At 37.8% G+C, this 27,742-nt stretch overlaps 1 protein-coding gene across 1 annotated transcript; it reads left to right on the forward strand.

Annotated features, from left to right (window-relative positions):
- The first annotated feature begins 310 nt into the window (after window positions 1-310).
- CTH (cystathionine gamma-lyase) lies at window positions 311-27,430 on the forward strand. The gene is made up of 12 exons (XM_086390544.1): window positions 311-641; window positions 4,502-4,583; window positions 6,325-6,420; window positions 9,476-9,585; window positions 12,002-12,133; window positions 15,080-15,137; window positions 15,594-15,671; window positions 16,782-16,934; window positions 21,411-21,532; window positions 22,823-22,875; window positions 26,434-26,572; window positions 26,863-27,430. Exons 1-12 carry the CDS (start codon window positions 474-476, stop codon window positions 26,887-26,889), a joined length of 1,218 nt encoding a protein of 405 aa, XP_086246670.1. The 5' UTR covers window positions 311-473; the 3' UTR covers window positions 26,890-27,430.
- The last annotated feature ends 312 nt before the right edge of the window (window positions 27,431-27,742 follow it).

Genomic DNA, 27,742 nt, shown 5'->3' on the forward strand with positions numbered 1-27,742 from the left:
CGTCCCCCGTGAACCTCCGGTCTGAGGTCACAGAGACGCCCGGGTGGCTCACAGGAGCCAGCAAGGAAGTTTTCCCAGGGTCAGGACTCAGGAATTTCACCCGCAGGAACCAACGCCAATGGGGTAACAGAGATTCCAACCTCACTGCACAGCCTGCACCGGGAAGAGCTTTGGCGGTGACGCTCCAGGCTACGCCTCTGCTGCCAGCCAATGAGAATCGGGGGCCGCTTTGGAACCTGCGCTCATTGGGTCGTGCTGGCTCCGCCCCAGGGTGAAGCAACGCTACCGGCCGGTTAATAAACTCCCAGCTACGGAGGGGTAGGGTTCGACTCTTGTGCACTCGCTGCTGGTTCCCCTTGAGTACCTTTACCTCCCATTCACCTAATTCTTCCGTCTTTTTCAAGTCCTGACGCATCAGTTTCATAGTTTTATCTTCGTCGCTCTTTTACTCTTTCCTTTCTTCGCAGCTCAGCATGCAGGAAAAAGAAGCCTCCCCACACGGATTCCTGCCTAGGTTCCAGCATTTCGCTACGCAGGCCATCCACGTGGGCCAAGAACCGGAGCAATGGACCTCCCAAGCTGTAGTGCCCCCTATCTCGCTGTCCACCACGTTCAAGCAAGGGGCTCCTGGCCAGCACTCGGTGAGCTGGGTCTGTCTGGGGCGGTCCAGTGTTGGGCGGTAAAAGAGAGATGGCTTATAAATTAAGAAGCACGCAAGTAATTTGTAAGGTGTAATTTGTGTATTATCACGAAGAATGTTTACTGTAAGGATACCTGTAAACCTCCTTGTAATAAAGCTTTGTATTGGATGGTTCAGTGATCATATTTCTTTTGATAAGCAGGACTAGAGGGAACAGTTTGTCTAACTTGCTGTATAGATTTGGACTGATATTCATGTGATTAGGGCAGATTTGCACGTCAAAATTATCATAACTTCCTTGAGTTACCGTAAGCAACAAAAATTATAAAGATATAGTAAGAAGTCAACTTAAAAAACTAAGTCATAACTCACCTGGCATCAAGATCCTTCCCAATAGCTATTAATTCCCAGTATTATTCCAATAGTTATTATAGATATTGAGTACTGCTTGTATGCCAGATATCAGTACATACCTACATTATATCATATGTATTACATATATTACCTCAGATAAGCCTTACAGCAATTCTATTCTGAACTCAGTTCTCATTCGTCTCGTGAAAAACCTGAGGTTTAGGGATGTTAAGCGTCTATTGCAAAGGCCATTGTAATGGAGCTGGGATTCATTCTTGCTCTAGAGCACCACCCACTCTTGGGCTTTCATCCACACTGTGCTGTACACTCTTGCCTGGAGAATCCCAGGGATGGGGGAGCTTGGTGGGCTGCCGTCTATGGGGTCACACAGAATCAGACACAATTGAAGCGACTTAGCAGGAGCAGCAGCAGCAGTGCTGTACTAACAGTTATGTTAGCAACAATCTAACCCATTGCATCAGTGTGACTTAGTGATTAAGAGCATAAATCATGTAGTCAGAGGCCCTAGGTTTGAATTCTAACAGCACCTCTTCTGAACTGGGCAATCTTGAGGAAGTAATTTAACTTATCTACTTACTTATAAATAATTTAACTTATCCTGTGTAAATAAATGTTTTAATAATAGAACCTGCCATGTAAGTTGTTGATATGTAAGTTAAGCTATATGGTATGATACATTATAATTGCTTAGTAGTTTTGCAGTGTTCACATGTACATTTTTTCCATTTGATCCTTAACAACCAGATTAGAGCGCAGGACAAGTATTGTATATTTTTTAATAGAAAAGGAACCTACCCAGAGTCATAGATGAGAAAGCTCTCTGTGTTAATCATATAGCTTTTTCTTCTTCTGTAGAGTACTTGATGGATCTTGTAGTATTTAAAAGTTGCTGAGGTCCAAAAGAAATTACCATTGGTCCTTGAACAACAGGGGTTTGAACTGTGTGGGTCCACATATACGTTGTTTTTTTTTCAATTGTAACTACTACAGTGCTGCACAACCTGTGGTTGGTTGAATCTGGGGATGCAGAAGCACAGATATGCAGGAACCTCAGATATGGAGGGCAGACTATAAGTTGTACATGGATTTTCCACTGAGCAGAGGGTTGGCACCTTAACTCTTGAGTTGTTCAGTGTCAAGTGTAACTAAATAAACTTTGTAATCTAAAACCTTGATTGTATCAATACTTCAAACACCTCTTTAGTGTGTTATATAAGTTGAGGAAATTCTTTTAGACATGGCCCTTTGTTTTGTGAGGTGGAGTTCTGTTTAGGGTACTTTGAGCTATTGTAACTTGTAATCAAAATGTGTACACCATCTGTCTTTTAAGTTCCTTCCCAGTGTAAGCATTCATGAATGTGTAGCTCCCCAAGCTTTAATATTTAATGCAAAAGTTAATAATTTAGCTATGATATTAATAATTAAATGTTTTCAGAGAGTCAACCAGGTGATAAAATCCACAAACTCCTCTTTTTTTTTTTTTTTTTTTCCACCATGCCTTGCTGCTTGTGGGATCTCATTAATAGTTCCCCAACCAGGGACCAAACCTGTACTCTCTGCAGTGGAAGCAGGGAGTCTTAACCACTGAAACACCAGGGAAGTCCCCCCAAACTCCTCTTACTGTCTTTAATATATCAGTTAAGAGCACTAAAGAGAACTCAAGGAACTGAAATGAGAAGCATCTAATTCTTCAGTTCCATTTGGAAAACCATTGAATGAGTGATAGTGTGGGAAGTTTTGCTTCTTTTCTCTCCACAAAGTTAAATCTCTGCCATGAATATTTAGGAAGACATGGGCTACCTTTCCATGGCAGTAGCCACATGATTCCAAACAGTTTTTTTGCATCTGGAGTACAGCTGCAGGTCGAATCAAGGAGGCGATGGTGGAGAGTGATGAGGATCTCCTGGAGCCCTATAAAATATGTCTGCTCAGTTTGTCAAAAACATGGCAACAAACCTTAAATAAATAAACTACAGATTTTATATATATATATATATATTTATATGTATGAAGCATATACCTTTATGTAATATATGTGTTTTTGTTGGGAAGATCCTCAGGAGGAGAGTATGGCAAACCACTCCAGTATTCTTGCCTGGAAAACCCCTGTGGACAAAGGAGCCTGGCGGGCTACAGTCCATAGGATCACAAAGAGTTGGGCATGACTGAAGTGACTTAGCACACATGCACGCATATGTGTGTGTAATTAGTACTGGGAGCTCCTGAATCAGAACCAGGTGTAAAAAGTGGTTATGCTTTGTTATGTGCTGTATGAAGCAGGAGGAGAAAAGTATGTATAGGATTTTTAGTCAGTGTTTAAATCCTGGTTTTGAATTCCGGCTCTGACATACCTGGTAACATTTGGCTTTAGTTTCTTCAGAGCAGGTTGTGAGGATTAAATAAAATGACTGGATGTAGACAGAGACTGACAAATACTATATGATATCACTTACATGTGAAAGCTAAAAAATAAAACTAACTAGTTACTATAGCAACAACAAGAAAAAATCCATACTCACAGATATAGAGAACCTTGTGGTTACCAGTGGGGAGAGAGAAAGGATAGGGGGAAGTTAGGGCAGGAGATTAAGAGGTTAAATACTAAGATATGAAATAAATAAGCTATAAGAATACATAGTACCAACATGGGGAATATAGTCAATATTTTACAATGACTATAAATGGAATATAACCTTTAAAAATTGTGAGTCACTATGTTGTACACCTGAAACAAGGTAATATTGTACATCAACTACACCTCAATAAAAATAAATCAAATAAAATGACTGGGTGACTTCAGCTAGTATAGTACCATATGTGTAAAAGGAATATAATGCAAATTTTAAAAAAGGATTGTGTAGAGCTGTTTTGCTGAGAATGACTCCCTTTTCTGAGTCACTTTTGTAGAACTAAGACCTGAACTTCAGGCATTTGTAAGCATATCTTCCTGCTGGATGCTAAACAGAACTTGCATCACTTATTTTTTAGGAAATGACATGCAGGTTAGAAATAGGTTTACTTTGTTGATTCAGGTGATTCCTGTTTCCTAATACCCCTAGATTAATGGGTAGAGATGAGTCTAACATAATAATAATGCTAATAATAAGAACTACCATTTATCCCAGTGGTTAGCACATGCCAGGCATCATGCAAAGAAGTTATTATACATTATCTCATTTTATCTTAATGTCAATTTTATGAACTAGATACCTGCATTTTATTCCCATTTTACAGGTCTAGAGATTGATTCTGGAACATATTAAGTAACTTATCTATTGGCATATAGCTCCTAAGTGGCAGACACAGAATTCTAATCCAGTTTGGCTGACATACTACTCATTCTTGTGTCTAATGGCAAGACATGTCATAGATAAACAACAGAAACTCCTTATGGTAGGATGCCCCTGTAGTTGTGGAGATGTCCGTGTTAAGACTCTGATAATAAATTTAAATCTCTTAGGGTGAACTCTGACTTCTTTCCTTCAGGGTTTTGAGTATAGCCGTTCTGGAAATCCCACCCGGAATTGCTTGGAAAAAGCAGTGGCGGCACTGGATGGGGCTAAGTACAGTAAGTGATTTTCGTTTCAAAGTTTGTAAAATCTAGAATTCATTCTTACTTGTATAGAGAAAATCATAAAGGCACGAAATGTAGAATTGGAAAGAAATAAGGAAATTAGCTAGTTCAAAACTCTTATTTTTCTAAGACATTGAATTGTTTGCCCTGGTTGCACAGTGGACTTCATATGTATATGTGTAGCTATAAAGTGAAAGTAAATCTGAATAGAGGCAAAATGGCAGAATGTGTCACTTAGTATTCATGTAAATTTACTCTTCACTTGGAGCTGTCAATATAAATAGATACAAATTAACCAAGCTTTACAACACCATGCATGAGAACATAAACTTTTTAATGCTCTGGTTCATTCACCTGCCATTGTGTGTGTGTGTGTTTTTTTTTTTTAAAGCAGAGGGCTACTTTTTCAATATAAAAATCTCTTACAAGTTAATGAGAAGGCAACCAATATAGATATTAACACAGGATTTGAATAGTCATTCCATAGGAAAAAAGTATAAATGGCTTTTAAAATTATGAGAAATTTATGAGTAAGTTCTAGGGAATCTAGAACTGCTGCTACTGGGGCCCAAGAATAGGACCAAGGAACATTTGCAATAGCCAGGTGTCCTTGATACTGTGCTTTCAGAGATTACGAATTAACTCCTCAGATCCAGTATTCTTTCCGTGAATAGAATGAATGGCTGTTAAATCATCTTTGTATTTTTTATACAAATGATACTAAATGAGGGCAGAATAATGAGTTAGAAAATAAGAGTCTTAGGAGTTTTCTTACAGCAAGAGTGTAAGAATTAGAAATATTAACATGAGTTGTTGGGGTTTCTTTTTTTTTAGATGAGAGAATGTTTTAAACACCAAATTTCTGAAATTTAATACTGTATGGTGTACATTTCCCACAGAGGGTATAAAAGCTGAGGGTTCATATGCTAGACACTCTACAGGTGGGCTGCAGAAAACATGGTTGTTTTGAATTGGATTTCAAGGTTAGCTTTCTATATGAATTCGTGGGTGGACTGTGAATCTGCCTGGTAGAAAATTGCAATGCCAACCTCAACTTTTCTGAGAAAATTTTGAAATAATTACATTTTCAAGTTAATTGGATATCCCATCTATCAGTCACAGGTGATTTTTTATCATCAAGGTGATATATTGATATTTTATAGGATGTTTTCCTTTACAGGGTCTAATGTACAGTGCCAGTTTTTTTTTTATTGTTCAACTTCACTATTTCTGTTCAATATGTGATTCCAGATCACATATGTTTAGAAGAGAATCCACATTAAAACATTTTTTTAAATAAAATTTAAATTTATCAGACACATCTCAGGTATGATTTTGAATTTTGTTAAAATGTTTGCTCAATTGAATATCATATAGTTAATGGATGAATCGTATCTTAGCTCTCTTCCTAAAATTTGAAATTTCTTTAGAGTTTGATATTTTTAAACTGTAATTTAATTGGCAATTGATCTTTTGACTAAGAATTTTGTAAACAATTATTTCTTTGAAGCTTTTCAGAGAGATGTTGCTATAACCAAAGCAGAATTAAGTATTTTTTGTTTTTGAAATAGAAAGGAGGATTTTGTAATGGTATTAATCAGGGGATTTCTGATGACTCAGTAGTGATGGTTGTCCTTTAGTCAGCAGAGAGAGGGATTTAAAGTAATGCAAATAAATACTGTAGGTGTTTTTTAACCTGGCATTTTGGCTTACTCTAGCTTGGTTTTTATTTTAGGTTTGGCCTTCGCTTCAGGTTTAGCAGCCACTGTGACCATTACCCATCTCTTAAAAGCAGGAGACCAGATTATTTGTATGGATGATGTGTATGGAGGTAGGTGACCTATCTCATTCATGCTGTTTCAGCTGTTATTTTAAAGACAATAAAATGGTTCCTGAATTATATTAACATTGCTACTTGGATTATTGATTATCTTTTCAAAATATGATGAACACCTCCATGCTGCTCCACACTTGGTAAAGGAGGAGCAGAAACACCTGGGGTCTATACTCTAGAACTGCTTATAAAACTGATTGTTTAATAACAATTTTATTTAAGCTGCCACATGCATGCTCAGTCACTAAATAATGTCCAACTCTTTACAATCCCATGGACTGTAGCCTGCCAGACTCCTCTGTCCATGGGATTCTCCAGGCAATAATACTGGAGTGGGTTGCCATTTTTTCCTCCAGAGAATCTTCCTTACCCAGAGATCAAACCCACATCTTTTGTATCACCTGCATTGGCAGGTGGGTTCTTACTGCCCTCCACCTGGGAATCCCATTTAAGCTGCTGGGATGACCTATTTGAGACATACTCTGCTCTAGAGAAGATAGTATTTAGAGAGATAGTGTTCTACTATAATTTAAAATTTTTTCCTGCAGTGAAAATGTCTATAGTCCAGGTCATTCTCAAAGGGCTTAACTCTACCCAACTCTTAAGCACCATGCTCCTTGATTTTTTTTTTTTTAGGGACCCTTTTGAAAACCCATGAAAGCTATGGACCTTTTTCTCCAAAAAAAGTGCTTAAGACTGTACTCAACATTTATCATTTTAATTTTAAGATCAAAGGGCCTTACTCTTTGTAGCCTATCTGTGGATACAAATTTAAGATCTTTTATTCCAAATTGTTTAAATGCTAGTTATATAAGGTGGTAAGTGGGAAGGTAAGGACTACTAGTTGCCCTTATCTTTAAGTAAAACTGATTTTTGTGTTCAAAAGAACAGCAAAAAAAAAATTTTTTTTAAGGTACATCAGTTCAGTTCAGTTCAGTTCAGTCGCTCAGTCATGTCTGACTCTTTGCGACCCCATGAATTGCAGCATGCCAGGCCTACCTGTCCATCACCAACTCCCAGAGTTCACCCAAACTCATGTCCATCGAGTCATGATGCCATCCAGCCATCTCATCCTCTGTCATCCCCTTCTCCTCCTGTCCCTAATCCCTCCCAGCATCAGAGTCTTTTCCAATGAGTCAACTCTTCACATGAGGTGGCCAAAGTATTGGAGTTTCAGCTTTAGCATCAGTCCTTCCAAAGAACACCCAGGACTGATCTCCTTCAGAATGGACTGGTTGGATCTCCTTGCAGTCCAAGGGACTCTCAAGAGTCTTCTCCAACACCACAGTTCAAAAGCATCAATTCTTCGGCGCTCAGCTTTCTTCACAGTCCAACTCTCACATCCATACATGACCACAGGAAAAACCATAGCCTTGACTAGACGAACCTTTGTTGGCAAAGTAATGTCTCTGCTTTTGAATATGCTATCTAGGTTGGTCATAACTTTCCTTCCAAGGAGTAAGCATCTTTTAATTTCATGGCTGCAATCACCGTCTGCAGTGATTTTGGAGCCCCCAACAATAAAGTCTGACACTGTTTCCACTGTTTCCCCATCTATTTCCCATGAAGTGATGGGACCAGATGCCATGATCTTCATTTTCTGAATGTTTAGCTTTAAGCCAACTTTTTGTCTCTCCTCTTTCACTTTCATCAAGAGGCTTTTTAGTTTCTCTTCACTTTCTGCCATAAGGGTGGTGTCATCTGCATATCTGAGGTGATTGATATTTCTCCCGGCAATCTTGATTCCAGCTTGTGCTTCTTCCAGCCCAGGGTTTCTCATGATGTACTCTGCATATATGTACATATATATTCCATGTGCTTCCAGATAACTGAAAGATCACTTTTAGAATATTATCACTTTGTCTGTCTCCTATTTGAACAAGTTAAATCTGTAAGTTCTTTGAAGGAAGAGACTTACTCTTAATAATCATTTTATCCCTCTCAGAAATTTGTAAAAAGCTTTATATTTTATAGTTTGATGAATTGAAATTACAGAAAGAAAAAACTTTTAGATGCTATTATAATACACTATTAAAACCTCTTGATAAACCTAGGTACAAAATCTTGAAAATTGCTGTTGATTTTTTTTTAAAACAATCCTTTACATTCTTTTTCAATCTTACATTACCTAGGGTGAGTCTACCAAAGGTCTAGTGAGTCTTTGATGATAAAGTTCTTTCTTCCTTTTTTGGTTCACTGTCAATAATGGTAAATTTTTCTTTAATTTTGCATATATAAACCTTAAATCCAGACCAGTATTTATAAAATTAACTATTCTAAATTGAATGATTTATCTTCTTTCACTATAAAACTCTAGTTGTTTGGTTTACATGATCTCATTTTTCTTTTAAGGCTTTCAGAACCACATAACAAAAATATTGAGAAAGTACAAAGGATAATAACTAGTTCTTTTCTATTACCAAAGTATAATCAGTCTGAAAATTTACTTTGAACATTTCATTGATTTTGGTTCATTTATTTTAGATTTAAATACTAGGAAGGAATTGTTAGAAAAAGATATTGATGTTTTAGGGAGCATGCCACTTTATGTTTGAAGAGTAGAGACTGTTAAGAAACATTTTCTGCTTCATGCCACTTGGTGTGGGTATCAAGTGTGTTTTATTTGACTCTTATACTTTTAGTTTAAAATTTAAGCCTTATATTCTTTAGTGTGGCTTAAAGCCCTATATTCTTTAGGTGGTTCAGTGGTAAAGAATCCACCTGCCAATGTAGAAGATGCAGGTTTGATCCCCTGATCAGGAAGATCCACTAGAGGAGAAAATGGCAACCCACTCCAATGTTCTTGCCTGGAAAATCCCATGAGCCTAGGAGCCTGGAGGGCTGTAGTCCCTGAGGTCTCATGGACCCATCTGAGCAACTGAGTACATTCTTTAGCATACAAGAAGGTTCAAATAAAGTAGACTTGCTTTTGGTTGTTTCTTTATTGGTGATTGACACTTCCTCATATTTTTAAAGTGTTTATACTTTTAAGGAATGAATATTTCCAAATACAATGTTCTTTTTCATTTTATCTGATTCTCTTCTGCCTCAGGTACAAACAGGTACTTCAGGCAGGTGGCAACTGAATTTGGATTAAAGATTTCTTTTGTTGATTGTTCCAAACCCAAATTGCTAGAGGCAGCTATTACACCAGAAACCAAGGTAACTCAGTTTTCAGTTTGTTTTTCCTTGTGATTTTTAAATTTTCATCATTTCTGTTTACTTGAGGGCATAATTTAAATCTGAATAACCAATTTTCCTGGAAGCTATTGGAAGCCATCAAGATTAGGATAGGTCTGACTTCTGTTGGATACTGTAGCTTAATGATTAGGTACATGCATTCTGTAGTGGGATTCAAATTCTAATTCTATATCATAGTTGGTGTATTATCATGGGCAAATTATTTAATCAAAGTCTCATTTCTTTCATTTACTAAATAGGGGTAATTTTACCTGCTTTATTAAAACATAGTTGGCTGAATTAAATGAGATAAGGCATATGCTGTGCTTAGTTGCTCAGTTGTGTCCAATTCTTTGTGACTCCATGGACTGTAGCTCACAAGGATCCTTTGCCCATGGGGTTCTCCAAGCAAGAATACTGGAGTGGGTTGCCATGCCCTCCTCCAGAGATAATAAGGCATATGAAATCTTTATTATGGTACCCAATACATGATGACAGTTAAAAAATTTGTTAGCAAAAGCAGACAATTCTTAACTGCATTACCAAGCTAGTATTGGTAACAGAAGTCATCACAGAGTTTGGGTTATAGAAAGGAACCTTGTAAACTCCCAAATCCTAATAAGCATAGCGTTAAGGGTTCTGAAGGATACTTCAGCAAAATAATAGAAGCACAGAAGGGCCACAGGCGATCCTTAGCCTCCGTCCTGGGAAGGCTTGTATGCCACTGGAAGATGTTTTGTGCAGGAATGAATGGCATGTGTGATATTCTTTCTTGGAACCTCATTGAAATTCTGCATGGGGAAAAGAAGGACCAGCATCTTTTATAAGTATCAGCCTTCTCCAACTTTTTGCTAATGATTAAAAGGTTTGTACTCAAGATTATGTTGCTGTGAATGCTAAAAAAGAGAAAAAAATTTTTTTCATACAAATTACTTTGAAGATTAACTCCAGGGTGCTCTTTGAGTGATTAAGGTTTGTTTTCAAAGGAACTTTTTTTTTTCTTCCTTGGGAGAAAAGATATTAAAATAGATGGTCTGAGTCTTTCTAAGGGAGGAAAGCAAATTGTGTGTATATTAATTCTTGTCAGCAGAACTTTATGTAGTGGTTCTTTACCAACTTGAATTAATACATTTTCCCCCCTGATATATCTGCCTCATCATTTAAAGTAGATTTTTAAAGTCTAGATAAAATCTACTTTGTATTTATTTACTTATTTTTATTTTAATTACTTTTTAAAATTATGAATGGGAATGATAAATTCTTACCCAGGAATAAATTTTTATAGGTTCTCAAATAATTATGCTCTTGTAGAATATGCATTATTTTAACTACCCTGTCTTTTCTATAGTAAAACTCTAAAATAGGATGAGTGTTAAGCCAGATCACTTGCTCATTTATATAGGCAATGAAGAAAGAATCGTTAACCCTTTTTAAAAGAAAGCTGTAGATACTGTCAGGCTTCCCTGGTGGCTCAGACAGTAAAGAATCCGCCTGCAATGCGGGAGACCTGAGTTCAATCCCTGGATTGGGAAGATCCCCTCGAGGAGGGCATGGCAACCCATTCCAGTATTCTTGCCAGGAGAATTCCCATGGACAGAGGAACCTGGCGGGCTACAGTCCGTGGGGTCGCCAAGTGTTGGACACAACTGAGCAATGAAGCAAAGCAAAGCACAGTAGATAATGTCAATCAAAATAGTGGCAGCTTGTTTAACATATAGAATTCTCTTCTTTGGTCTTTTCAATAACTATCAAACATACATGATGTGGGGATTGTGCTAGGTTTTGGATAGACAGATAGTATGATACCATCTCTTAAGTGAGCTCTGGCCGGGTTTTTTGTTGTGTATGTGTCACTTCTCTTCCTCACTCCAAAACCCGTGCTCTTCTTTAGGTTCTGCAGACTTATTTTGTAGTTTCTAGTGCATCTGACATTATTTAAGTTACTAGTCATAATATTTTTGGTATCAAATAGTTCTCTTTACTGAAAATTCCAGAATGTAATCTTACACAATCTTTTGTTTATCTTTGAGAGCAAAATTCCCTGACTTTGGAGTATGTCTTTGGAATTCATCCTCTTTTTAATGGAAAATAATTATAGTGATTAACTTGAGTGTTCTTCTGCTTATATGTACATTATCTCATTTGATCCTTATGACTACTGTATAAAGTAAATGATATCAATCTTATTGTACAGATGAAAAATTGGGAGAACATAGAGGGTTAGTTACTTAGCTGTGATGACCTCTCAGAAATTCATGGGGCTAGGATTCAGATTCAGACCTTTAAACTTCATTCTCCATGGTCTTCCCGTGTAGCCTCCCAGATGGTTACAGTGCATGAGATATATGTTTGTCTAGTGTATTTTTACAAACTATCGTCATTTACTGAATTGTTTTAGCTTGTTTGGATTGAAACCCCCACAAACCCTAGCTTGAAGATGATTGACATTGAAGCCTGCGCACATACGGTCCATAAACATGGAGACATCATTTTGGTTGTGGATAACACTTTTATGTCAGCATATTTCCAGGTAAATGAAAGTAATATTTTTAGCATAATTGGTAGACTATACAGGTACTTGTAATTAGGAGAGGAAGGACTTGTTTACATTAAGTTACATGAAACCTAATCACAATTATTGATTAGACAAAGAATGAAATTGGATCTTTCCTACCATGAGTTAATATTTTTTCAACCCTAGGCTAGTATATTGTATGGGACTTTGTGTTTTTTAAATATTATCTTCATTAAAGCTTTTAGGTTCTCTGTAAACTCTCTGAAGACCTGCTCTTATTATATGATTGTATATGTCAGTGCCTTACACATAGTAGGGACTTCAATGTTTATGTGTTGGTTTTAAGTCAGTTTTGTGTGTATATATATACATACATGTCATTATAAGTCCTGCAGATGTCCATCGTGTACGGAAACATCACTGAGTATAGCTTTTCTTTTCCTTTTATTTGCAAGGCTAGCCAGATAAAAACACATCTTATTTCTCCATTTCCCTTCCTTCTTTCTAGTTTGTCTTCTCTTCATGTTTCATAGACCATTCTTCTGTATCTTTACCTGACTTGTATCCTAAATTCGTATTCTATGTATCACCTTGTATCTGTGTAGCTCCTTTATCATTCTCCTTTTAAACTCTTTTCCTGCTTATTCCTTTTCATACATCTCTTCCCAACTCAAACCCTCCCATCCATCCTCAATCCCTTTATTTTTAACCGTGTACTTTTTCCTTTCTGTTTTGCTCCTTTTGGTAGGTCATCTTGGGAATCTTTCTATAATTGCCTAGTAGTCTGCCATTTCCCCACATGTTCTACCTCTCTTTCCCTGAGTAACTTAACTGTTTCCTTTTCTTATTAGGAGTTACCATCTCCCTGCTCTTTACTTTCTGTCTGTACCTTGTGGTCATTCTTATTGCACTTCCTGTAGTTCACCTGTATTCTGTAGAGTTCCTAAAAGCCCAGCTCATTTTCTTCAGCTCTTCAATTAGGCTGATGTTCACGAGCTAAAACAGTTTACATTCCCTTCTTCTGTTATCAGTCCCTGAAGTTGGCCCAGGCTGCTGCCTCCATGTGAGGGACTGACTCCCTGGGAGTTTGCACAAAGTTGTTTTCACCTTAGTCCGTTTTTTTCAGAAGGCACTACTGTGTTTCATCTTTCTTTTCTGAAACACATTTCCTGGTTACATTGTATTCATATGGTTTCATGTGCCATCTGTCTACCTTTGGCTTGTGATACAACTTCAGCTGACTCTTAGCTCAAGTAAAGCAGTCCGTTTCCAAGTAAAAATCTCCTGGCATCATCTGTTTGTCCCAAGTGATTTTCACTCTGGGTGTTTTTATACCTGCTCCTTATTCCATCTACCACTTGGAGTAGGGCAGTTAATACAGCAGAGGATTGCTCTGGCTGAGTCATCATAAGTTCTGTATATTCTCAAAGAGATTGCATGAATTGTTTTAGCTTGAGCCTGCCCAGGTTACTCATCAGGCCTGGCCCTTTTTCTCATATTACTGTCACTAAAATAGGTCCAGTTTTTCCACTTTTCTGAAGCCCACATCATATTCCATTTGCCAGGAATTGCAATTTTCAATCTGGATTCATTCCAGTTGAATTAATCAGAATCACATTGTCCCTAGGCAACCACATACATTGGTTCCACAAAGCAAATCTGAAAAGATCCTCTCTTTGTTTTACCCTCATGAAAACTGGGTATGTTCTTTCTTTTCCTGCCTTTTGTCTTCTTGATCTTCTGCAAGTCTCACAAAAGGCAAAATGGACATACCAGCATAAAGTTTCAGAGTAGAATCTCGGGATTCTAGTTGTCTGAGTTCTGACTCTACCAGTTTTTAAAATCTGAGTGATCTATTTTATTTTTCTCAGTTCCTTTTCCTTGTCTGTACAATTAGAGCCATAAACATACTGATTTTACTGAGTTGAAGTATTTTTGAACACTGCTTCACTAAGTTATGTGAACTATTTAACATGATTTTTGGAGCATAATGAGATCAACAGATGTTAGTTACAGGCTTTTATTTTTCATTTTGACCATAGGGTTTACAGAATGTTGGCACTGGAACAGTCTTCACACATTGTCTAATTTGACCCATCACTTTAGAGATGAGTAAACACATATGTACAGAGTGCTTTGAGCAATGCTTTACTTAAAATGTCCTATTTTTGAGAACTTACATGAAAAGTCCCCCAGCCTCCAAATGGTGAGGTTAAACACACACACACACACACACACCTGCACATACACACACTTTATTTTAAAGAAATTTTAAATGAAAAGATGTTGATATTATATTGTTTAGTGAATAAGTTGGTTATTAATTTTTACTGTAAATAAAGACATCTAAAACTAAAGAACTACTTTGCAGGAAAATTGGGTGAGGGAAACCAATCTAAACACATTTCTGTACAAGTGATTTTACACTTGACAAAACTAGAATAATAAAAGAGTAATTAAGAGTCAAGATCGTGACAAATAAAATGAATAACCACAGCATACACTAAGGTTTTAATGATTAAAAACCTAAGCAAATTAGTTTTCCATTTACTTGACATAACAATTGCTAAGTGTTTGTGTCAACCATTCTGTGTATTTACTGAGTCATAAATTGCCAGCATGTCTTCTGTAGGTAATAAATTTAGGGGTTAGTCAGCAATTGCTCTAAAGAAACAAGTTCAGAAGGCCTGTTGACCTGTGTTATCTGCTATTTCCAGAAAACGTCTGCCTTTGGATTGAATAATGAATCCAATACTTTTGTAGTTTTATTTGGTGTGAGGGAGGAAAGGGAAAGATGATATCAAGGGAAAGGTAAATAGAGGTCCTGGAAAATTATAAGATGTACGTATTTTTGAAAAATTAAAATAGGGGTGGAATTTACAATAGTAAATAGGTAAGTAATGCAGGATATTTTCAAGTGATTTCCCATTTAAAATAAAAACCTTTTTTTATTCCTTTTAGCGGCCTTTGTCTCTGGGAGCTGATATTTGTATGTATTCAGCAACAAAATACATGAATGGTAAGACACGCATAGTCTACACTTCATTCTTTTCCATGGATAGATGATAATAGCATAAGGCTTTATCCTTTTATCCTTTTTCTTCTACTATTATACAGATTTTCTCTGACACAGGTAGAAAGTTAGAGAATTATCCTTTGATTAAATATAGGACTTCATTTATAGCAGACAAAACTATGCTCATGATACATCAGCAAAGGATTAAAATTTACTGTAAAAGATTTTATCCTGCTGACAGCTTACAAAGAAACACTTATATTTTATAGGATTTTAATTTTATTGTTTTAGATATAGCCTTTGATATTACCAAACCGAGTAAAGTGTATTTAAACTTATTCTATAAGGCTTTTCCTCAGAGATTTTTTTCAAGTCAAAGTCTAATTTTAGAAATTATAAGCTGAGGAATAATGTTTATACATTGTTTTTTAACTTAAAGCTTTTTGGTTTTGTTTTTAGGCCACAGTGATGTTGTAATGGGCTTAGTGTCACTGAATTCTGAGAGCCTTCATGATAGGCTCCGTTTCTTGCAAAATTGTAAGTATTAAAAAGCCTGAATTTCCCCTTGTGCTCTCAAAGTGATTACATTAGATATTGTATTTCCACTAAGTGTTGTGAAGTGATAGCATTCCACTAATTTACAAAGAAATGGGGAATAGAGGGAAAATTCTGATTTTTTTAGAGGAAAGAAAAACTGAGTTATAAAAATACTATTTATTATAGCATAATAGAGCTTTACAACATGGCCAAGGGATGTTTTCTTATTTTTCAAATCCATGTCAACTTTGATCACAATTTGTGAAAGCCCAAGTGAATTTTTAGTTTTAAGACAATGGATTTTTTTTTTAAACATTTGGAATGATGGCTTTCTTATACTATACCTTTTATATCTGGAATGATATCTAATTTTAAATGGTACTTAAGATATAAACTTGTATTTTTCAACAGATATCTAAATATCAGTTTTCTGTTTAGATTGTTTACTATCTCAGGTGTCCATAAGGGTTTATTGAAAAATACTCGATTTTAACCAATGTCATTTGACAGAGATCAGTATAATTAGGAATAAAAATCCCCTTCTAGGGAAAAAATGTTAGAGCAACAAAAGGGGGCACTGATGATGGAAACCAGAATTTATTGTGTGCTAAGTTCCTTTCATTTATAAAAAGAAGGAATGATGCATATATCCTGGAGGCCTAGGAAACCACAGGCTGCTTTAGACAGAAGCTAAATATTAGTAGAATGTTGGTAGAACACCCAGGAATAATAGAAGCTGAACTGCTATTTTTTCTGTGTGCTTTAATACTCTTTCAAAGAAATACAAGATTAAGCTATGTGCAGTGTGTCCTTTTATTAAAATCATGGAAAGGACTATTGATGTTCATATTTGAAAAATTTATGTGATTGTGTTTGTACTTTGTTTTTAGGATATTCATTTCCCTTCTCATTTTAAAGCCCATTTCTCTAAGCATGTTTTATGCCTCGTTCTCATGCTTCTTCCTTGATATATTAATTTTTCCCACTAAAATTCAAATATTGGGCTTTGTTGTTAGCTTCCCATAGTCACTATGATAAAAAAGAGTGCCGAGAGGCTTTTCTGGGTCTGTCTTCACCTTCAAACTAACCCAGGACATATTCGTTTTGCAGCTCTTGGAGCAGTTCCATCTCCTATTGACTGTTACCTCTGCAATCGGGGTCTGAAGACTCTACAAGTCCGCATGGAGAAGCATTTCGAAAACGGAATGGCAGTTGCTCAGTTTTTGGAGTCGAATCCTCAGGTGGAAAAGGTTATTTATCCTGGTATGTTAATCTGCTTTCTAAGTACATGTGGTTACTCTAGGATTTTACATGTTATCCCTTGCATTCTGTTTATGTAACATTTGTAAGTTAGGTGCTTTCATGTATTTTTTTTGTTGTCCGCTTATCATTGAGTGCTGCTGTATGTGGGTCTGATGGTAAAGAAGATAGATGTGCTCTTTAGTCTAGAGTTGTCTAATAGTCTAGTGGATGCCTGGACTCTGCTTGAAGAGTTGGACCTGACTTAGTGATTGAACAACATTCCAGAATTACAACCTTGTACTTTTCAGTTGATTTGCTTACAGTCTTATCAGTCTGCTGTTCTGTACTAGCTCTAACTTTTATCTGATATACACTGAGACTTTATACTTATCAAGTTAAAACTTGATAAGAAAATTCCCCTGAAATTCTCTTACCTTTTTTGGAATTCCTTCACTTCTCACAAATCTTTAAGTACTATTGTGAATTAGCAGACTTACATGTTCAGTTCAGTCGCTCAGTCATGTCCGACATTTGCGACCCCATGAATCGCAGCACGCCAGCCTCCCTGTCCATCACCAACTCCCAGAGTTCACCCAGACTCACGTCCATTGAGTCAGTGATGCCATCCAGCCATCTCATCCTCTGTCCTCCCCTTCTCCTCCTGCTCCCAATCCCTCCCAGCATCAGAGACTTTACCAATGAGTCAACTCTTCACATGAGGTGGCCAAAGTACTGGAGTTTCAGCTTTAGCATCATTCCTTCCAAAGAAATCCCAGGGCTGATCTCCTTCAGAATGGGCTGGTTGGATCTCCTTGCAGTCCAAGGGACTCTCAGGAGTCTTCTCCAACACCACAGTTCAAAAGCATCAATTCTTCGGCACTCAGCTTTCTTCACAGTCCAACTCTCACATCCATACATAACTACTGGAAAAACCATAGCCTTGATAGACAAACCTTTGTTGGCAAAGTAATGTCTCTGCTTTTGAATATGCTATCTAGGTTGGTCATAACTTTCCTTCCAAGGAGTAAGCGTCTTTTAATTTCATGGCTTCAGTCACCATCTGCAGTGATTTTGGAGACCCAAAAATAAAGTCTGACACTGTTTCCACTGTTTCCCCATTTATTTCCCATGAAGTGATGGGACTGGATGCCATGATCTTCATTTTCTGATTGTTGAGCTTTAAGCCAACTTTTACACTCTCCACTTTCACTTTCATCAAGAGGCTTTTTAGTTCCTCTTCACTTTCTGCCATCAGGGAGGTATCATCTGCATATCTGAGGTGATTGATATTTCTCCCGGCAATCTTGATTCCAGCTTGTGTTTCTTCCCATCCAGCGTTTCTCATGATGTACTCTGCATATAAGATAAGTTAAGTAAACAGGGTGACAATATACAGCCTTGATGTACTCCTTTTCCTATTTGGAACCAGTCTGTTGTTCCATGTCCAGTTCTACCTGTTGCTTCCTGACCTGCATACAAATTTCTCAAGAGGCAGATCAAGTGGTCTGGTATTCCCATCTCTTGAAGAATTTTCCACAGTTTATTGTGATCCACACAGTCAAAGGCTTTGGCATAGTCAATAAAACAGAAATAGATGTTTTTTTGGAACTCTCGTGTTTTTTCCATGATCCAACAGATGTTGGCAATTTGATCTCTGGTTCCTCTGCTTTTTCTAAAACCATCTTGAACATCAGGAAGTTTACGGTTCACATACTGCTGAAGCCTGGCTTGGAGAATTTTGAGCATTACTTTACTAGCGTGTGAGATGAGTGCAATTGTGCGGTAGTTTGAGCATTCTTTGGCATTGCCTTTCTTTGGGATTGGAATGAAAACTGACCTTTTCCAGTCCTGTGGCCACTGCTGAGTTTTCCAAATTTGCTGGAATAGTGAGTGCAGCACTTTCACAGCATCATCTTTCAGGTTTTGGAATAGCTCAACTGGAATTCCATCACTTCCACTAGCTTTGTTTGTAGCGATGCTTTCTAAGGCCCACTTGACTTCACATTCCAGGATGTCTGGCTCTAGGTGAGTGATCACACCATCATGATTATCTGGGTCGTGAAGATCTTTTTTGTACAGTTCTTCTGTGTATTCTTGCCATCTCTTCTTAATATCTTCTGCTTCTGTTAGGTCCATACCATTTCTGTCCTTCATCAAGCCCATCTTTGCATGAAATGTTCCTTTGGTATCTCTGATTTTCTTGAAGAGATCTCTAGTCTTTCCCATTCTGTTGTTTTCCTCTATTTCTTTGCATTGATTGCTGAAGAAGGCTTTCTTATCTCCCCTTGCTATTCTTTGGAACTCTGCATTCAGATGTTTATATCTTTCCTTTTCTCCTTTGCTTTTCGCTTCTCTTCTTTTCACAGCTATTTGTAAGGCCTCTCTAGACAGCCGTTTTGCTTTTTTGCATTTCTTTTCCATGGGGATGATCTTGATCCCTGTCTCCTGTACAGTGTCACGAACCTCATTCCATAGTTCATCAGGCACTCTGTCTATCAGATCTAGGCCCTTAAATCTATTTCTCACTTCCACTGTATAATCATAAGGGATTTGATTTAGGTCACACCTGAACGATCTAGTGGTTTTCCCTACTTTCTTCAATTGAAGTCTGAATTTGGCAATAAGGAGTTCATGATCTGAGCCACAGTCAGCTCCTGGTCTTGTTTTTGCTGACTGTATAGAGCTTCTCCATCTTTGGCTGCAAAGAATATAATCAATCTGATTTTGGTGTTGACCATCTGGTGATGTCCATGTATAGAGTCTTCTCTTGCGTTGTTGGAAGAGGGTGTTTGTTATGACCAGTGCATTTTCTTGGCAAAACTCTAATAGTCTTTGCCCTGCTTCATTCCGTATTCCAAGGCCAAATTTGCCTGTTACACCAGGTGTTTCTTGATGTCTTACTTTTGCATTCCAGTCCCCTATAATGAAAAGGACATCTTTTTTAGGTGTTAGTCTAAAAGGGCTTGTAGGTCTTCATAGAACCGTTCAACTTCAGCTTCTTCAGCGTTACTGGTTGGGGCATAGACTTGGATTACTGTGATATTGAATGTTTGCCTTGGAAATGAACAGAGATCATTCTGTCATTTTTGAGATTGCATCCAAGTACTGCATTTCAGACTCTTTTGTTGACCCTGATGGCTACTCCATTTCTTCTGAGGGATTCCTGCCCGCAGTAGTAGATATAATGGTCATCTGAGTTAAATTCACCCATTCCAGTCCATTTCAGTTTGCTGATTTCCTAGAATGTTGACATTCACTCTTGCCATCTCTTGTTTGACCACTTCCAATTTGCCTTGATTCATGGACCTGACATTCCAGGTTCCTATGCAATATTGCTCTTTACAGCATCGGACCTTGTTTCTATCACCAGTCACATCCACAGCTGAGTATTGTTTTTGCTTTGGCTCCATCCCTTTATTCTTTTTGGAGTTATTTCTCCACTGATTTCCAGTAGCATATTGGGCACCTACTGACCTAGGGAGTTCCTCTTTCAGTATACTATCATTTTGCCACTCTTTGAATTTATTTTACCAGACTTTTATATTGTGGTGGTCATAAGTAAATAGTTATTTTAAACCCTTTTGAGGTGTGCATTCATACAGTCTTGGGTGTAAAGGAGAATTATGCTTGATCCCTGCCTTTAAGTCATTTAGGTAAGCCAAGGCAGAAATACAAATGAGACTAAATGCCCTAATATGTACATTAGGTAAAGAGCTGTTGACTGGTGTGTATTTGAATGGAGAGAGGGAGAAAAGTTTTGGACTGTGCCTTGAGGAAATGGGTTAGCATTTGTTAAAAGTGCCTGGACAAGGCAATTCAGATTTCTTCAATAAATGTTTATCAACTGCAAACCATGGGCCAGGCGTTGTACTGTGATCTGGGATCTAATTATTAACAAAAGAAATAGCTTTTTCTTCATGGAGTTAGCCTGAAGCATAAGACAGATATTAAGTGAGAAATTACAGAGGATATAATTAACAGAGGGAAGGGGGCAGTGAGCGGGAGAATGTTCCAGGCTAAAGGGATAGCATGTGCAAAAGTCCCAAGATAAAAGAAGAGTTCAGTGCTGCTGGTCTAAAGAAAGCTGGCATGGCTAGAGCTAGGAGAGACTAGAAAAGATAGGTCAAAATGATGGCAGTTTGGTTTTCCCTTGTGGCTCTGCTGTAAAGAATCTGCCTGCAATGCGGGAGACCAGGCTTCGATCCCTGGGTTGGGAAGATCCCCTGGAGAAGGGAAAGGCTACCCACTCCAGTATTCTGGCCTGGAGAATTCCATGGACTGTACAGTCCATGGAGTTGCAAAGAGTTGGACATGACTGAACCACTTTCACAAGATAGACAGGGGCCAGAACAAGAGGTCAGACGTGAACACGGCATAAAGCCTGTTATTAGCCTTATTTGCAGTTGACTTAAACGAACAGTGATTTTTTGTTGTTGTTGTCCTGAAATTACATGTTTGACTCTGAAATGAGATATTCATTATACTTTATGACTACAGGGCTGCCTTCTCATCCTCAGCATGAGCTGGCCAAGCGTCAGTGCACAGGTTGCCCGGGGATGGTCACCTTTTATATCAAGGGCTCTCTTCAACATGCTGAAACTTTCCTCCAGAACTTAAAGGTAACTTTACAAAATCGTTTTTTAATTTATAGACATTAAGGCCTTCTTATAGCGTTATGGTCTTCATTACTTCTCACTTCCACCCAACTCAGATTAATGTGTTTGTATCTGCAGGTCACATCCACAAACCTCTTTGTCATGAAATGCATTGGGTTAGAAAATCACTTGAAGCAAGAGTGATGCAATAGCAGATAGAACATGTTCATTTTCTTAACTCTGCAGGGGCTTTCATCCATTTGAGAGAGACAGAATGTTCTAAGCCATTTGTTTTTAAATTTATAGTGAACTAACTGCCTTTTCAAATGAAATATTATGAAAAACCTCAGTACTGTGTCAGTGCACTGCTGAAAAACTGTACTGAAATCCAGCCTAGGAATGACTTCCTGAACCCTGTGCCTCTCAGGCTGAGTCTGCCTGGAGTGAGGGAAAGGTGGCCTTTGTCTAAAGTTCACAGAGGTAGGAGTCTCTCCAGAGCCCTGGGAGAGAGGCCTGTGTAACGCCATGCTTTGGGCTTACTTTGAGTGCATGCAGTCATGTATTTAAGACTCTGAGTTTTAAATGCTACAAATCTAAAGAAAAGAAAAGAATGCTGCCAGATTAGTCAAAGTCTTACTGGTTCTAAAATTTGTCCACTTCTAAAATCAGAGATATAGTAGCATACATTTAATTGCATACAGTTGTGAAAGTAACTTTTAACATGTTTGTAAAATTCTGTAACACACAGTAACACTAAATGCAACAACTGAGTTTTCCTTTCTACTCCAGGATGGGGTTAAATGGATATATTCATTTGATAAATGGTACATATTAGTGAGTAAGTTTGTATAACTTAAAAGATATTAAGAGATTTTTATATAAAGGGTAACCACAGAGCTGGGTCTCAAATGTAATAATTCTGAGGTTTGAGAGCTCATGTTAAGGTTTACTTTTATATGAGGTCAAATGAGGAAGGTATAGAAGATTCACTTTGATCAACTTTTAATGTTTTAAAAGTTAACATGCCATATGTCTAATTGGTGAGATCAATTGTTAATGGCCTCATTGTTATGGATTTTATTTTCATTTTTTCTCCAAGTTTTTATCCAGTTTGTAGTTTTTGTAATAATTATTTTGTAGTAATTATTCATAATTGCCACAATTTTCCATCTTGCATTGCAGGGTCATTGTATTAAAAACATTTATTTTTAGTTTTTTTTTTAGTATTTTTATTTTAGTGGAGACTCTAAATTTTTATATATATACATATATATATATATGTATATATATTTTATTTTATTTTTTTTGCCATAGTTATTTACTCTGGCTGAAAGCTTGGGAGGATACGAAAGTCTTGCTGAGCTTCCGTAAGTATATTTCTGTTTTTCTCAGTATTTTAAATTTGATTTCAGCCGTAATGATTGTTTGAGAAAGGAGTAGGATAAAATCAGTTATTGTTCAAGTTATTTAGCAATAAGGGCAGCATGGCATTGTCCAGTTGGAATGGACTCTTAACTCAGGAGAATGGCTGCTGCGGCTGCTGCTGCTAAGTTGCTTCAGTCGTGTCCGACTCTGTGCGACCCCATAGATAGCAGCCCACTAGGCTCCTCTGTCCCTGGGATTCTCCAGGCAAGAATACTGGAGTGGGTTGCCATTTCCTTCTCCAATGCATGAAAGTGAAAAGTGAAAGTGAAGTCGCTCAGTCGTATCCGACTCTTCGAGACCCCATGGACTGCAGCCTACCAGGTTCCTCCGTCCATGGGATTTTCCAGGCAAGAGTACTGGAGTGGGTGCCATTGCCTTCTCCACAAGAGAATGGAGACCCTGTTAAAAATCTACCGGGATCAATAAGCTGTGTTTTCCCAAGTTTTGTTTTTTCCTCTGTTTGCCTGAAGAAGATTTCAGCAGTGGTTCTCTGACCTCTGAACCAGGGCTACTTATTCTACCCAATTCTGTCCTATAAGGGAGGTTGAAGACTGAACTAGAAGGGCTGATTTCAAAGCTCTCAGAGAATGTGTTTCTGATCAAATACCTCCACATTCTTATTTGTCAGAGGAGAGCCCTACTAGTTACCATCAGGTCCATTTATTTTCTTTTCTCTGGGGTAAAAGGCTCTATGAGATAAACCCCCAAATCTAACTTAGTATTCCTGGCCCTTCACTATCTAACCTAGCTAATTCATCTAATTTTATCAAAGCACCAGAGGATATTAAAACACAGAAACCCAAGATCCGGGAGTCCAGCAACTTATATTACAGACAAAGAAACAAAGATTCAGAAAGTTTTGCTGATTGATCAAATGTCACACAGAAATATGTTAGCAACTTCACTCTTGAGGCTTTGCATCAAAAACAGTGAGCAGGGAGGTGAGTTTCTATGACCATGTATTATAATTATTACAGGGATAAATCAATATCATTAGCTATTAATTTTCAGCTGTATTAGATGCATGGTATATTTCTATGTTTTAATTTTCATAAACATTTCTGAAATAACTATGTGTTGAGGAATGTCAGGGATGTCAGTCTTTATTTTGGGGGCTCCAAAATCACTGCAGAGGGTGACTGCAGCCATGAAATTAAAAGACGCTTACTCCTTGGAAGGAAAGTTATGACCAACCTAGATAGCATATTGAAAAGCAGAGACATTACTTTGCCAACAAAGTCCCGTCTAGTCAAGGCTATGGTTTTTCCAGTGGTCATGTATGGATGTGAGAGTTGGACTGTGAAGAAAGCTGAGTGCCGAAGAATTGATGCTTTTGAACTGTGGTGTTGAAGAAGACTCTTGAGAGTCCTTTGGACTGCAAGGAGATCCAACCAGTCCATTCTAAAGGAGATCAGCCCTGGGTGTTCTTTGGAAGGACTGATGCTGAAGCTAAAACTCCAGTACTTTGGCCACCTCATGGGAAGAGTTGACTCATTGGAAAAGACTCTGATGCTGGGACGGATTGGGGCAAGAGGAGAAGGGGATGACAGAGGATGAGATGGCTGGATGGCATCACTGACTCAATTGACATGAGTTTGAGTGAACTCCGGGAGTTGGTGATGGACAGGGAGGCCTGGCGTGCTGCGATTCTTGGGGTCACAAAGGGTCGGACACGACTGAGCGACTGAACTGAACTGAACTGAAGAATGTAGGCACATTTCCTGTCCTGTTATAGTAGTTTAAAGTTCATGGGGAGAGTCAGGCAATTTCATAATCTTAAAAAGATGATGCCCAAATAATGATTCAAACAATTAAGATAAGACAGAGAAGTTTTTGTTAGTCTTTTAGGAAGATGCCTGCTAGTAAGTCTGGATGCACAAGAGGGCACACTCAGCATATGAAATTGGTTTATTTTTTGTAGTAATACAGTGTGTATTAGTTTAAGACTCTCTTAAAAGTAGACCTCACCTGATTTATTTAGGGATTTGGTTTAAAGTTGCTTGGCCATTGGGCACTCCAGCTAGGCTGTAACCCCAATGCCAGTGGAAGAATAAATTTAGGTCAGAGCTTGTCTGTTCTGTCCTCCTCATTTCAAGTCTCCCAACAATGCTGCAACCAGTGCAGCATTGCAATCAGCGAGAGAGAAGCAGAGCCAGCGGGTACTGGGTCGGTCTCTCAGCCTAACAACATGTGTTAGCTCAGTGGCCTTAGAAAACTCACTTATCCACTCTCCATTTCAGTTTCCTTGGTTGTAAAATGTTGGTAACACTGTACCAGATGAGGAAATTGACTTGAGGACTGGTAACTTACAAGTCCAACTCAGCCGGTATGTGGAGGGGCTGAGATTCATATACCTGTCTTTTGCTCCCAGAGGCCTAAGTTCTTGTTTCTGAGTATTCACTCTCTTTCAGGGAATTAGAAACCTAAAAAGGAAGAAATTTTTAGGAGGATGTTTGTGTGTAAAACTTCATTAGAGTGATAGAAGAGGATATTCATTTACTATGAGCATCACTTCCTTAGAGTCATAAAAGAGGTTATTCATTTAATATTCATTTACTAAGATTTTCTTTCCATGGGCCTAAAGTGGGTAGGAGACAGTGATTCCTTCTGCTGGATGTGGGGAGGGAGGGCTGGGCGTGGGGGCAGTGTACTCAAGTGCTCAATAAGACGGTGAGCCTTTCCTCCATGATACCTCAGCCCACAGAAATTCAGCCTCCACTGAGTTCCAGCAACCCTTGTTGTCCATACTTGTTTAACGTTCACCGTAGACTGTTCTGTTTTGTGAATCATCAGTCTTTAGCTTCTGGTTTGTTACCTAGAGTAAAAATAATCTCTCCTTCTTCTTGGTTTCCCAGCTCTTACTGTAGTGCCTGACCCATAGTAGGTGCTCTACCCTTACACAGGTCAATGTTGACAGTGAGTTACTAGATGGTTTTAAACATCCTCTGAGGCCTCTATGTCATGAACTGTGAGTTGAAGTTAATTCCTAGTGCTTAGTGATTGCTACTAGCAATCCTAGGTTGTTTTTTCCCTGATCTGCCTCAGAAGGTCCAATTCTGGACTGATCCTTTGATCCAAACAGAATTAATTCTGACCAGCTGTTGGTCCAAGAAGCCTCTTATAAGTACAGCTGGATGGTCATGGGGTGTTGACTTCTGGCCAAGGCCTCATTCAGGTAGGTGTTAAAATTTACACACTGAAAGCTATGTCTTTCCCTTCTGTATGCGAGCACTTGACTGGCACTTTCAGTTTCTGATTGAGTATACCTCACTGATGGTATAAAACAACAAAAAATCGTGGTTTTCATTTAAAAGCATGACTAGAAAAGATAATTTTCACAATTCCTCAATCTTTTGTTTACAAAACATTGCAGGTATATGTATGAAGGATTTGATATTTAGAATAGAAAAAAATTTGAAAATAATTGCAATTTATGAGACAGAAACATGCCTCCACTGCTACAATATAGTGATCAGAAATTTGCTCACTCTTTCTTCCAGGGCAATCATGACCCATGCATCAGTGCCTAAGAGTGACAGAGAAGTCCTTGGAATTAGTGACACACTTATTCGACTCTCAGTGGGCTTAGAGGATAAACAAGACCTACTGGATGATCTAGATCAAGCTTTGAAGGCAGCTGTGAGTTTTGTTTTAGTGTGTGTGTGTGTGTGTGTGTGTGTGTGTGTGCAGGCGTGTGTGTGCTTAATCTGGAGGGTGGTGGGGAAGCCACTCTGTTTATAGAGTGGCCTCGCTGTTCTCTGTAAAGGTTTTTTCTTCTCTTATTACAATAGCATGTATAAATGTGCAGGGGAACTCAGTCCAAAGTGCAGATTTAAAAGAAGGTAGTTGTCAGAAAAGAATTCTTGGAGGAGGTGAAGGCTTTGCCTGGAGGTTTAATAATGTATTTTTCTTGTGCACCATTAATACAGAACCCTCCAAATGCAAGTTCCAACTAGCATCCCGGAATTGCTGTTGGTGACTGCTTCCTGAGACGATCAAATCTGAATAATTGAATGGACCATTAATGAGCCTCCACAGAATTTTCAAATGAAAATTTTAAGGCACCTCATTACCTTTCACAGCTGTAATCTTCCTGGGATCATCCCTGTTAAAAAATTTCCTCTTTCCCTTATTGTAACTGACAGGTCAATTCTGTTCAGATCTTTTTATTAATTTTGATATACATGTGCCTCTGAAGGAGGTGAGATTTGTGATGCTATTGGGGATTGTATTCTTTTTTTCAAGTTTAAGATTTATATTGATTATGTTTACAATATAATGGTAATTCATTTTTGATGTTTTCTGAGGAATTTAAATTATTGAATAAATGTTCTTAAGTTAAGTGTGATTTTTGTATGTTGAAAATAGCACTCAAAGCAATGGTTTACACTTAATTGTCATAAGCCAAAAATCAAATATCTGAAAAGTCTGTGAAATTCTACTGATATAAGGTTGTACTTACTATTTTTTTAAGAATAAATCTAATTACCACATGCATCCCATTGTGATATTTCTGTATTATATGGCATTAAATTATATTCCTTGGCCCTTTTAATTCCCAACTCTTAGAGATCTCAGACACTGAATTTATAAGTTTAATTGTGTAACAATCATGCTCAAATCTTAGTGTTTGCAGATTAGTTATAAAAAATTTGTATATGGTGGGTCAAAAGCCACGTTTATAGAGAAATATTACCCTTTTCTGAAAATTTTATCTGAAACAGTTAGTTTGTTGAGGCTAAAATAAGAAATACTTAAAATCTTTCATAGTTAGGTGCATCCTCAGGATGTTACTGTCAATAAGTCATA

The sequence above is a fragment of the Bos grunniens genome, chromosome 3, assembly GCF_055505025.1.
Source record: "Bos grunniens cultivar Pamir isolate PY7600 chromosome 3, Bosgru_T2T1.0, whole genome shotgun sequence".
Lineage (NCBI taxonomy): Eukaryota > Metazoa > Chordata > Mammalia > Artiodactyla > Bovidae > Bos > Bos grunniens.

What these genes read in the sequence shown, in the direction of transcription:
- CTH (XM_086390544.1), top strand. Translation starts at nt 474, where the DNA reads ATGCAGGAAAAAGAAGCCTCCCCACACGGATTCCTGCCTAGGTTCCAG. An exon ending in CTATTACACCAGAAACCAAG is followed by an intron (nt 9,586 to 12,001) that starts GTAACTCAGTTT and finishes GAATTGTTTTAG; the next exon opens with CTTGTTTGGATTGAAACCCC. An exon ending in GAAAGTCTTGCTGAGCTTCC is followed by an intron (nt 22,876 to 26,433) that starts GTAAGTATATTT and finishes TCTTTCTTCCAG; the next exon opens with GGCAATCATGACCCATGCAT.